General features: G+C 36.7%; 1 protein-coding gene across 6 annotated transcripts in view; it reads right to left on the bottom strand.

The window, feature by feature from the left end:
- Positions 1-13,851, bottom strand: part of MRPL1 (mitochondrial ribosomal protein L1) — a 60,622-nt gene that overhangs the window by 38,365 nt on the left and 8,406 nt on the right. For 5 of the 6 annotated variants that reach the window (XM_036337354.1, XM_036337370.1, XM_036337365.1 and 2 more), the window contains exons 3-6: positions 5,858-6,116; positions 3,434-3,517; positions 1,591-1,662; positions 591-702 (exon numbers count right to left, since the gene is read on the bottom strand). In XM_036337354.1, coding sequence (XP_036193247.1) covers positions 591-702; positions 1,591-1,662; positions 3,434-3,517; positions 5,858-6,116 — 527 coding nt within the window. The remainder of the gene's footprint in view (positions 1-590; positions 703-1,590; positions 1,663-3,433; positions 3,518-5,857; positions 6,117-13,851) is intronic. The other variant, XM_036337357.1, reaches the window with a different exon arrangement.

The raw sequence follows: 13,851 nt of genomic DNA, 5'->3' as shown, positions 1-13,851 counted from the left end.
TCATATATGAGTTGAATGCTGACATAAATTAGCATACCTATTGTATTGATAAAGAGGTTAAAAACAGTATGATTATAACATGTCTAATGGGTAATACTTCCACTTAATTTCAAGTTAAAATATGGCCTAAATAGCTCCCAGTTTGGCTCAGTGGATAGAGCGTCGGCCTGCGGACTCAAGGGTCCCAGGTTCGATTCCAGTCAACGGCATGTACCTTGGTTGTGGGCACATCCCCAGTAGAGGGTGTGCAGGAGGCAGCTGATCGATGTTTCTCTCTCATCGATGTTTCTAACTCTCTATGCCTCTCCCTTCCTCTCTGTAAAAAATCAATAAAATATATTTTTAAAAAATATGGCCTAAATTTAAAGTATTATATAGTAATTAGCTCTGCAAATTACAATAGATTACCAACATCAATGTCAAGAGGGAAAAAATCAAATCTGCATGTTCTCACATAACACAAAACTCAAATAGCAGGACATATTTATTCTACATATATATATTAGCAATTTTGTTTTCTAACAAAACATACATATTAGAAGAAAGTTGTTGATAGCATATTGAAATAATAAAAAAGAATTCTCCCTTACTTCGATTAAGCTTTGGAAATCTTTTTTTCAGTTTCTTCTTTAATGGATTAAGCTCGGGCATAATTTCTGGAACAGCTACATAAAAGTCTGGCTCAATTTCATCATCCAAAATCTAAAAAATCAAGATAAAAGATAACCTTCTGAAAAGAAAGTATAATGTAGTAATTCCCCTTATAATTTAGAAAACACACATTAAACAATGGTTTGTCTTTAAACGAGGATCATATGAACACATTTACCAATTATGAAAACCATTAGAAGCAAAACATTTTCTGATCTTTTCTCTTAAAAATAGTCACATCCATTTAAAATATATGTATTTAAAGGGTTTAATTCTTCCATTTAAAAATTTACTTGATTATAAAATGAAGCAACTTTTTAGAATAGTACTGCCTAGGCAACAAATATTTTACCAATGATTCCTTTTGCTTAAATCTTACCAATATATGTCATTCAAAGCTGTGGTTTGGGATTATAGTGAACCCTAAAGACTTGAACCCTGGCAAAATTAAGCTGTGACTCTGAAATTTTATCTCTCTGTTACTATTCTTTATTTTTATAAATTCTTTATCCCCTAAATAACATTCTGTATTCCTCTTAACAATAACTTACATTAAGCAAACACTTATCACATGCCAAGCATTCAGTTCAATATTTAACATGGTTTAATTAATCCAGTCTTCACAATAATCCTAAGAGGCAAGTACTAATATTGACTACACATTCCAGATTCAGAAACTGAAGACTTAGGGAGGATGAGTCTGTCCGTGTACTTATAAGGGACAGACCCAGAACTGAAACAAAGGTAGTGTGGATTCAGAACCAGGGCTCTCATCACTAGAAATATTAAGCAGAGGCAATTTGAAATGTCAAAGAACGGTATGTGAAATTTCTACTCCAAGACTTTTCAATACTAATTCTAAAACATGTAATAAATAAATGGATGGCAAAGATAACTAAACAATTCATATAACTAATGAATGTGAAAATAACACTGTACCTTCTGAATCAGATTAGTTCCTCCTGCAAATGCAGCTCCATGTTCTTCTGCTATTTTAATCTCTGATGCATTCTACCAAAATACAATAGTTTAAACATCAATTCAGTCTGCTTTCAAGTATTTTGTCAGAAATAATATTACAGCTCAAGATAGAAACTGTGGCTTTTACTTTTAATTGGAAATGCATCAATTTTCAATGAGATGCATCAGAAATATTACAACCAGAACAAGTTTAGTTTTTAGGTAATTGAGGTATTTCTTGTAACATGAGCAAATAACTAAAAAATGCATGAGGACCTAGCCCAGCCGTGGGCAAACTACGGTCCGCGGGCCGGATCCGGCCCATTTGAAATGAATAAAACTAAAAAAAAAAAAGACCGTACCCTTTTATGTAATGATGTTTACTTTGAATTTATATTAGTTCACACAAACACTCCATCCATGCTTTTGTCCCGGCCCTCCAGTCCAGTTTAAGAACCCATTGTGGCCCTCGAGTCAAAAAGTTTCCCCACCCCTGCCCTAGCCGGTTTGGCTCAGTGGATAGAGCGTTGGCCTGTGGACTGAAGGGTCCCAGGTTCAATTCCAGTCAAGGGCACATGCCCGGATTGCGGGCTCAATCCTTAGTAGGGAGCATGCAGGAGGCAGCTAATCAATGATTCTCTCTCATCATTAATGTATCTCTCTCTCTCTCTCCCTCTGCCTTTCTCTCTGAAATCAATAAAAATATTTTTTTTAAAATGCATGAGGAACCTACCAAGTAATTCAGCCTAAGTCTCTAATACCATAAACATATCATCTTCCAAAAGTAAAAAATTAAAATATATTTAGTTTTGCTCCTTAAATGGAGATATTTTATCAAACCAATATAGAGAGAGAAAAATTTTTTTAAGATTTTTTAAACTGATTGTTAGAGAGAGGAAGAGAGAGGGAGAGAAAAACATGCATGTGAGAGCAAAACATCGATCAACTGCCTCCTGCACGCCCCCTACCAGGGATTAAGCCCACAACCTGGGCTTGTGCCCTGACCAGGAATCTAAGCAGCAACACTTCAGTGCATGAGATGATGCCCAACCAAGCCACACTGATCAGGAAGAGAAAAATATTTTTAATAAATGATAGAGCCAAAATTTAGCCTGTTGGCTGAAAATTCAAAGAAAAAATACACAGCATTAGTTATTTTCTTTCTCTATGTTCCATTTATACCATTTGGTTTTACTGTGAAATATATCACACTCCCTTAGTCAGTCAAGTTTTGGGCATTCCAACAGCTATATGCTCTACTTTTCTGGAAAAAAAAAGTAAAGAATTTCTTCCTTGAAAGTGAGACAGATGGAGAAGAATCAAAACACCTTACAAAATAAAATCATAAACACATTATAAACAAATGTTTATAAATACAAAAAGTTTGACCAAAAACTTATTACTGTACTTGTTATAGCCTTGACTTTCTTCACTTTCTATACTAGATATTTTTTAAAGTGTGGTTTCTGTGTCTTCAAAGCACTACATGGGCCCAAAATAATTTTATTGTTGTTTGAGGAGTTTGAGTTAGAAGCAGGAGCTAGTAGAATAAATTCTGTACTTCCCTTCAGTGCTTTTGTGAGAAACAGAATATCGTAGAATAATAACTAATGATGAAGTTAATGTTCTAGTTTAGCTTTTTCTTACTTTAATGACATAACCTCAAATGAGTCATCTTACTGCTTTGAGGTTCATATGGGGAAAATAAGACTTGGTGAATGCTAGAATTTTCTCTAATTCTACTCATTCAGTTATTCTAAACACTTACTAATGTTTTATTAAACAAGTTAAAGGATATAAAAAGTTGGTAAAGGTTACTCACCCCTGTAAATACAGCAACTTTATTGATTTCTGAAAGGAATGGGTATGGCAAACTAACAACACTGGCAAATGGCTCCACTTTTTTCTAAATACACAATGGAAAAAATTATTGTGAAAAATTCACTCATCTTTTCTGTGCCTCTCACATCTGTAAAAAACAGAACTAACATGTTTTGTTTTTTAATGTTTTAATTCTACCACATATCCTCTCATTAATCCAGAACTATTCAATGATTATAATTTAAGGCATCAGAGATTTTATTTCTTTTGTAAGAAACCATCATGAAAATCTAAATCTCTCTACGCAGCTCCATACTCCCATGGTGCTTGGCTTCTATCTCTACATCATTCATCAGTGTCTCATATATTGAAAGATGTATTTGCATATCCATATCTTCCCCAGCACCTAGTACAATACTTTCTTTCTACATGGATGCCAATAATTTTTGCCACCTTGAATTAAATTTAAAAGGATATGTAATCTTGTGACACCATCAAGGAGGAAATGAATGCGACTGTGCATACTGAACAATAAATATCCAGCTGATCTGCTCAGTAGGACACACTAATCTCCATCATTGGCTCTAAACAATCTGGTGATATTAACTCTAAATCCAAGACAGAATGACAAGCCTGAAAGGCTCTTGAGTGGGTCTATTTGGAAACAACCTAAACCACCTACCACTTTCAGACATCTGTGGGAAGAAAACTGGAACACCTAAAACACACAGTAGCATGCACTTGAGGCCCCTAATATGGGTGGAGATTCCCCAGGGCCTCCGAACTAATTTGTTCAGTCATTTGGTCAAAGTCCTCTCTGTCTAGGCTTGTGGCTCAGATCTCTTAGGGAAACTTCACATGGAAACAAGTTCTAAGTCCACAATTTTGATGCAGCCTTAAGGGCTGGAAAAAAAGAGAAAAGGGGTGTTCCCTAATTAAAACTGGAAGATTGTATTTTTAGCTTATTTTGAGTAGAGATAACCTTCTGAGGCTTTTTCAGACAAGAAAGTACACATTCTATCAGACGTGCAACTCAATTTTATTCACTGGCATTCCTTTGCCATTAACATGTCACAACTGGTTTCAGTAAATTTTTCAATGGCAATCATAATAGCATTCCCTGGGGAATACCGGCTTGTTACAAGCAGTCTATCAAGATTAAGAAAATGTCTTAGGAAGACAACAGTATCCTTTCAGTGTGTCTAGTTCACAAGTGGCTTCCATTTATGAAACATTTTAACAGTTGACTGAGAAAGTGATCATCTTGGACACCACAACATTTTTTAAATAAACAAACTAACAGTAACACTGTGATATAAAATAAAATTATAACATGGCTAGTATGAACTGTTTCTAATCCTAACCCTACCCCACTCTCTGACCTTGAGCAAGTTACTTTACTTTTCGTGTCTTGGCCTCTTCTTCTGAAATTATTAAAGGATTAAATGAGAAAATGCATGCAAAGCATTAGTGTGGTGGTTGGTACATAAAAACTTTCCAGTAAATATTGATTGTTATTATTAAACACCTACCAAGTCCTTACATGCATGACCACATTCAATCTTTGCTATAACCATATGAACTAAGCTTTTTATCTCCCCTTTTAAAGAGATGAAAAAACTGAGATTTGAAGAGGTAAAACCAGAAACTCACGTTCAAAGAGTTAATAAGTGGTGACAACAGGATGCTGGCCAGTACTGTAATCTGACTCTATCCTGCCTCCTCTTACGTGTTCAATCATTATTGTTAATATTGAGGTTGTTCAATTGTATTTAAAAACTTATACCTTCTAGTTTGACCAAAAAAGACCCTGAGAATAAAAATTTAAATATCAGTTCCAAGAAAATTAGATTTCTTCAGTGAGAAGCTTACAAAATTTAGAGCTATAATGGACATCAATTCTAATCAAGTGTTTTTCCTACTTTTAGAGTTTTATAAACAAACGTCTTCCACGCAACTGCAGTATACAAACAGATAAAGCAGAGACATTCTAATTGAAGCAAGGGTGGGGTTTGGCACCCCACTCATGCAAACTTAGTCTCAATCCAGGACACTAAGGAAATATCTGAAGGCTAATGATGTAATCCAAACTCTCATTTACAGAGAAGGAACAGGACACACAGGCAGCTTAAGTAATTTTTCAAAGTTATAGTAATACCTCAATTAATTTTAATATTTTTGTTGAAATTTATACCAATGATTTTCTGCTGAATAGGAGATGTATGTTCAATAATTATGAGAGTTTGCTTAACATTCTATTTTATATTTGGAAATTAAAAAACAAACACACATATTTTTCATGCTAAAGCATAGAAAGACCATAAGTTTTTCTAAAAATTATTATAAAAGGCAAGAATTAAAACATTAAGAAATGTCAATTCATACAACTACTGTTCACAAATAAATTTATTTTGAGTCTATATACCTTCTTCCCCAGTGTCACGTCCAGTGTCAAATCAAGATAAACACCTTGCTTTGGATATGTAAAGTCCAGAATTTGAAATTTCTTAAGTAAATGAATAGCTTTCTCCACCTCATAGATCTGTCTTGGATATAAGCGTTTTAAGTAAACATCATCCTCAGGTTCATCTTCCATAAAGGGGATTGACTTTATTTTTTCTATGTCATCTTGTTTTTCATTTGATGCTTTTTCTTTGGTACCTTTTTTTGTTTTCTTTTCAGGCCTCGAAAAAAGATAAATTCATGATCAGTTATCTCAATATGTATTCCAAGAGACTGAAAAAAGCCCATGTATATAAGACAAAAAAAAAGTAACAAAATATAAAGTTTACTTTGATTCGAAAGCATAGACTGCTTTACAGTTTTTCTAGTTCAACAAATATTAAGTGAATTTTTGTACTGTTTGCAGTTGATACAAAGTCAAATAAGGCATTGATGCTGCTCTCCAGAAACTTAGAGGAACAGAGGAATAAACATGCAAACAGACAACGTCAATATCATATGTAAAGTACTACAAGTGTTATTTGAGCAATAGTGAATGAACATTTAATCCAGCTTAGGAGGCTAGGAAAGGGATCTGGAAGAGATGATCCCAAAGTCAATTCTTAAAGAATAAAGAATTTCCCAGGTATATACCTAAGAGAAATGAAAATTCATGACCACACAAAAACTTGTACACAAATATTCATAACAGCATTACTCATTATCGTCAAAAAGTAAAAACAAAATGGATGTCCACCATATCACAAATGGATACATGTTATATACATACAATGGTATATTAATCAGCAATGAAAAGGAATAAAATACTGATATCTGCTGCAATATGTATAAACCTTAAAAACATTATGTAAATGAAGATGACAGTCACAAAACCCCAAATACTGTATAATTCCACTTACATGAAATATCAAGAATGGGCAAATCTATAGAGATGAAAGTGGATTTAGTGATTGTCTAAGGCTTGGGGGAGAGGATTAGGGAAATGAGGAGTGACTGCTAATGAACATGGGGTTTTTTGGGAAGGTAATGAAAATGTTCTAAAATTACAGTGATGCACAACTCTATTAATATACTACAAACCACTGAAATGTACACTTTAAATGGATAAACGTCATAATATGTTAGTTATATCTCAATAAAGCTATTACTTAAAAAAATAGTTAGCCAAAGAAACAACATAATAAACACGTTGAGGCGTGAAATAGAATGGTAGAGAAAGTTCGACTTGACTAGAACAAGGGCTGGCAACCTTTTTCTGTAAAGGATGAGATAGCAAGTATTTTATGGTCTCTTGTTTCAATGACTCAACTTTGCCATTATAATATGAAAGCAGCCATATACAAAAATGAATGAACATAGTTGTATTCCAATAAAACTTTATTTATGAACACTAGTTTAGATTTCATAATTTTCATGTGTCACAGAAATGTTACCTTTTTAAATGATAGTTCTTTTTATTTTATCCAGTCATTTGAAAACATAAAATCATTCTTAGCTTATGAACCATACAAACATAGATTGTGGACTAGATTTTTTGACCCACTGGCCTTATTTTGTTGACTCTTGAACTGAAGAGTAAACCAAAGACAGAAAACAGCATAAGATAAAGTTGGTGACACTCATCCCAGAGGGCATCCTCTTCTAGAGGCAATGTATTGCAAGTAGAGCATTCCAGCTGCAATACAAAGAATGCATTCAAAGGAAACTAGATTAGGGACAAGTAAGAGACTATTCCCTTCCTTTCTTCTCAAGGAGATATGACAGTCTGAACCAGAACAGTGAGGGTAATAGGTGAGAGTTTAGATTCTAAACTTTAGAAAGATATTTACAAGGTAGATACTGAATACAGGAAAAGGGGAAAGAGAAGATTCTAAAATACTTCTTAGGTTTCTGGCTTAGATGACTAGGCATAGGGTAGTATCATTAAGTAAGACCAGAAATAAAGTAAAACGGGAAGGTAGTACAGAGGTCAGTGTGGGATTAATTACATCATTGGCCCCAAGTCTTTATCCCCTGATAACCAAAAAAAATAAAAGGCCAGAGTGAGAGAGAGGCAGCAAGCATTTATTTGAGATACAAAATAATAGTGATTCTGGAAAAACTGACCCAGGCAGAAACTCAAATAGTCAAAACTATATTATCTGCTTTCTTGTTATCTTTGCAAACATTGTTTGGGATATAAGATTGCTTTAGGCCCAGTCTAAAGGTTATTTTGCCCAGTTTTAACATTCCAAAGGTCTGAGGAGTAGACCTGCAAGGCAAGTTCCTCTGGGATGGCAGCTCCAACTCTAAAGTGGCTCTGTTTATATTATTTTTTATACCCCTTTATCCATTCAAGTTCATTTGCTGAATTCCTCCCATTTAGAAAGATAAAAGTATCTTTCCCAGCACTTTGATTTGGGCATGTGGCCAGTTTGGCCAATAGAATAAGCAAAAGTGACAGTTTCTCTGCTCTAAGCTCAGGTTACAAGAGGCTTCATGAGTTTCCACTTACATGTTTGTATTTCTGCCATTTTCATAAGAACATGCCTGGGCTAACCCAAAGGTGGGAAGATGAGACGTGAAACACAGCTGCCCCCAGAGAGCCCCAGGCTAGGTTAGACAATTCTCATCTGACCTGCCTACTCACCGATGCACAGCTTGCCCAGCCAAGGTCATCAGAGACACCCATCCAAACCTAGCTTACATCAGCTGCCCCACAGGTATGTGGGCAATGACAAATAATTGTGGGGTGGTTTGTTATATAGCAAAAGCTAACAAGGTGCTTACAAAATAGCTAAGAAAATATGTTCAACAAGTAATTGTAGTTAAGAATTTGAAGCTCAGAAGAAAAGAGAGAACTAGAGGTGATATATTTTCTCAGCATTAAGTCAAATCACACCTATAATCTTTTACCCATAAGAACTTTAAATCAGTGAAATAATATTCTATAAAGATGTTTGGGTTCTGTGATAGGCAGAATAATGGCTTCCCACAGATATCCATCTCTACATGGCAAAAAGGACTTTGCAGATGTGATTAAGGTTAAAGATCTGAAAATGGGAGAGTATCCTGAATTACCCAAGTGGGCCCAATCTAATCATACCGAATCCTTACAAAGCAGAGAAACTTTCCCCTTTTCCCACCTGCATCTGACCAAGATGGTAAGAGATAAGAGAAATTCAAGCATGAAAAGAGAATCAATTTGCCATTCCTGGCTTTGAAGGTGGAGAACTTGGGGTAAGGAGCCAAGGAATGCAGGTGGCCTCTCAAAGCTGGGAATGAAAAGAAAGCAAATTCTTCCATAGAGCCTCTAGAACAGTGGTTCTCAACCTTCCTAATGCCGCGACCCTTTAATACAGTTCCTCATGTTGTGGTGACCCCCAACCATAAAATTATTTTCGTTGCTACTTCATAACTGTAATTTTGCTACTGTTATGAGTCGTAATGTAAATATCTGATATGCAGGATGTATTTAGGCGACCCCTGTGGAAGGGTCATTCGACCCCCAAAGGGGTCGCGACCCACAGGTTGAGAACCGCTGCTCTAGAACGAAATGAAGCCCTGCTAACACCCTGATCTTAGCCCAGTGAAATTCATGTTAGGCTTCTGACCTACAAGATGCAAGATAATAAGCTTGTGTTGTTTTAAGCCACAATATATGAGGTAATTTGTTATAGCAGCAACAGAAAATTAATACAAAGTTCTATAAAATTTATGTGAAAGAAGTAGATGACAGTAAAACAACTTTTTAAAAAGTACCTCAAAAACGATTCCAAAGTTAATTCCATTCTCACTTTTAGACTCAATGAAACCTCATTACCACAACTAATATAATATGCTCTCAGCTAATGAGCAATTTAACAGAATAGGAGATAATGCCAATGCTCACTGTCTAAGTCAGTGGTTCTCAACCTTGGCTGCACATTAGAATCACCTGGCAATCTTTTTAAAATCCTGATTTCTGGGCTTCATCCTCCGGAAATTCTGTTTCTTTGTTACTAATGTTGTGGCCCCACCCCATAACAAAGAAACAGAATTTCTGGAGGATGAAGCCAGAAATCAGGATTTTAAAAAGATTGCCAAGTGATTCTATGCCGGAAGCCGGTCCATCCTTGCTGCTTGACACAGTCGCTGCAGGAAAGAAACATCTGCACAGCATATGTTTCAAGGGACCTGGCGTATATAGCATACTGTTCTTAATATGTTTGCTCCCCTTAGCGCTGTGTATTTTAACCAATGTCACCTCTCTGAGGAAGGTTGTTTCCCCAGGTAGGGATTTTCCCCTGAAGTTAGGGAGGGAATAGAACCTCTTAACTAAGTGCCAGGCGGGTAATTAATCACTTTAACTACGAACAATCATGCTTAAGCTACATCATCTTTACTCCCTGGAATGGAGATAAGAAACGCCCTAACCTTTGGAATAGAGATTGATAGGATTGGAATCAACTGGTATAAATACAGATGTAAGAACACAGAACTTAGAAGACAGAACCAAGAGAGACAGAACCTAGACACAGAACCTAGACACAGAACCTACACAGAACCTAGAGACAGAACTACTTCGCTGGAGAGAACATGGCAAAAGATCCTGGACAGAAACTGGCCACAGAACCTAGAGACAGAACCTAGCGAGAGAACCTGGCTGAAGAACCTAGAGACAGAACCTGGCTACAGAACCTGGATAGAACATGGCAAGAGAACCTGTCTAGAACCTGGTGACTGAACCTGGCTGGAGACCTGGACAGAACCTGGCTGGAGAACCTAGTGAGGGAACATGGCTACAGAACCTGGCTGGAGAACCTGGAGAACCTAGCAAGAGAACATGGACACAGAACCTGGCTGGAGAAGCAGAACCTCTCTGGAGATCCAGACCAGAACTTGGCTGGAGATCCTGGCTGGAGATCCTGGCTAGGCTGCTGATCAACTGAACACTGTCTCCGTGTCCTTCCTTCTTCGCCGACTCTGTCTACGCCTTTGGGAACCCCTGGACCTGCTAGGGTTGGACCCCGGCAATTCTAATGTGCAGCCAAGGTTGAGAACCACTGGTCTAAGTCTAAGCAGGAGCCCAAGTGGATGGAGGTGAAATGCCTCAGCTACCTGGGACGTACTCCACAAAATCCAGAAACCTTCCAAACTGGAGAAATCATATTTTTATTTTATATTTAGTAAAAGAGCAGTGAAGCCAATAGAAGAAGCCTAGAGAACCTGTTTTAGTAATAAACTCTCTACCTAAAATAAACTAAATAAGAGTCCTAGCTGTAAGGAGAAAACAAACAAATGAGACTACATCAAAATAAAAAGCTTCTGCACAGCAAAAGAAACGATCAACAAAACAAGAAAGCCCACTACATGGGAGAACATATGTGCCAAAGTTATATCCGATAAAGGTTTAATTTCCAAAATTTATAGGGAACTCATACAATTTAACAAAAGGAAGATAAACAAACCAATCAAAAACTGGACAAAGGACCTAAATAGACCCCTTAGAAAACAGGACATACAGAAAGCCAACAGACATGAAAACATGCTCAAAGTCACTAGTCATCTGAGAGATGCAAATCAAAACGACAATGAGGTACCCTCTCACACCATAGTCAGAATAGCTATCATCAACAAATCAAGAAATGACAAGTGCTGGTGAAGATGCAGAGAAAAAGGAACCCTCTTGCACTGCTGGTAGGAATGCAGACTTGATGCAGCCACTGTGGAGAACAGTATGGAGTTTCCTCAAAAAATTAAAAATGGATCTCCCATTCGATCCAGTAATCCTACTTCTAGGAATATATCCCAAGAAACTAGAAACACCAATTAGAAAGGATATATGCACCCCTATGTTCATAGCACAATAGCTAAGATTTAGAAAAAGCCTAAGTGCCCATCAGCAAATTAAAAAAACTGGTAGCCCTAACGGGTTTGGCTCAGTGGATAGAGTGTCGGCCTGCGGACTGAGGGGTTCCAGGTTCGATTCCAGTCAAGGGCATGCACCTTGGTTGTGGGCACAACCCCAGTAGGGGGTGTGCAGGAGGCATCTGGTCGATGTTTCTCATCGATGTTTCTAACTCTCTATCCCTTTCCCTTCCTCTCTGTAGAAAATCAATAAAATATATTTTTTTAAAAAATGTGGTACATCTACACAATGGAATACTAAGCTGCTGTAAAAAAAAGAAGGAACTCTTACCATTTGCAACAGCATGGATGGCACTAGAGAGCATTATGCTAAGCAAAATACGCCAGTTGGAGAAAGATAAACATCACATGATCTCACTCATATGTGGAATATAATGAACAACATAAACTGATGAACTAAAATAGATCCAGAGACACAGAAGCATCGAACAAACCATCCAACCTCAGGTGGAAGGGGAAGGGGAAGGGAAGATCAACCAAATGATTTGTATCATGCATATAAGCATAACCCATGGACACAGTCAGTAATGGGGGTGAGGGCATGTGTGGGGTGGGGGTGGGGGTGGGAATGAGTTGGGAGAGGTTAATGGGGGGAAAGGATTCATATATAATACTTTAAACAATAAAGAATTTTTTTTAAAAAATGAGTCCTAGCTGTAACCTACAGGTTTACTTTACATAAATGCTGATTTCACCACTAAATTTTCATTCATGGCTGAACCTGTCCATTAATTTGCAATTAATATGAAATTCCCAGGGGCTGAAATATGATTTTTAAATTAACAAATATCTGCAAAACCTAGTGAAAGAAAAAAAGAAAGGAAGGAAGGAAGAAACTAAGAAACTGAGTTGGGTATACAACAATTTACTTATTTATGCTTTGAACCTTGTTTCACAAAATACATATTTGAAGTGATTCAGTGAATATATATTTTTTAAAATACTCATTGATTTTTTTTAGAGAAAGAGGGGAAGGGAGAAGGGGAGAAAGAGAAATGCTGATGTGAGAGCAGAATATCAATCGGCTGTCTACTGTGCAACCCCTGTGCAACTGGGGATGGAGCCAACAACCAAGGCATGTGCCTTGACAGGGAATCGAACCAGCAACCTTTCAGTGCCCAACCAACTGAGCCAGTGAAAATATTTTTAAGTTACAAATGGAACACTGCTTTAGTAAAAAAAAAAATTTTTTTTTAAAAAGAAAGAAAAGTATAAATCATTACAACACAGATTGAATAAGACTCTAAGGAAAATATTTTCTTCCAAAAAAAAAATCTGCAACTGAACAAAATCCATTAATAATATTTCATAGACCAACTGCCTATTTTTTATAACTCTCCAAAAAGTGTCTCTCTTTATTCATAAGAATCATGTCCAGAAGAACGTTTTTGTTCATGTTCATGTAATTATGTAAGGCCCTATCAGGAGAGCTTAAAAACTATAATTCTCAGAGCCTAAAAATAAATCATACTAGAAAGGCTTTTTTTGGAAAATGAGGGAGAAACACCTGGCAGTCTGAATCAAAGAGAACAGAATTTAGCTGCAGTTACCTGGGTAACTAAACCACATAGATTAAATGAGTAAAAGAGACTGTGCTCAGGTAATAACTTTCTGCCTGCCTCTCTGTCTCCTAATTCCAAAAACATGAAAGGAAAAATAATTCCATAGTTACACCCAAATAAAGAATTATAAGAAAAAAAAACTCAGTGCTATAATAAAGCTCGCTTCAAGACCTTTGAAGATCTGTGACTCCAGAGATCCAAGTTCCTTTTTTAAAAAAATATATTTTATTGATTTTTTTACAGAGAGAAAGGGAGAGGGATAGAGAGTTAGAAACATCAATGAGAGAGAAACATCAATCAGCTGCCTCCTGCACACCCCCTACTGAGGATGTGCCCAAAACCAAGGTACATGCCCTTGACCGGAATCGAACCCGGGACCCTTCAGTCCACAGGCCAACGCTCTATTCACTGAGCCAAACCTGCTAGGGTTCTTTGAAGGAAAGAAACCTCTGACATTGAAGAATTGAAGGGTTGGGATGGGGGAGAGGGGAGGAAAGCATACAAC

This window comes from Myotis myotis, unplaced genomic scaffold (assembly GCF_014108235.1).
Source record: "Myotis myotis isolate mMyoMyo1 unplaced genomic scaffold, mMyoMyo1.p scaffold_m19_p_1, whole genome shotgun sequence".
Classification (NCBI taxonomy): domain Eukaryota; kingdom Metazoa; phylum Chordata; class Mammalia; order Chiroptera; family Vespertilionidae; genus Myotis; species Myotis myotis.
Note: the sequence above shows the minus strand (reverse complement) of the source record. Positions and strands in the feature narration are given on the sequence as shown.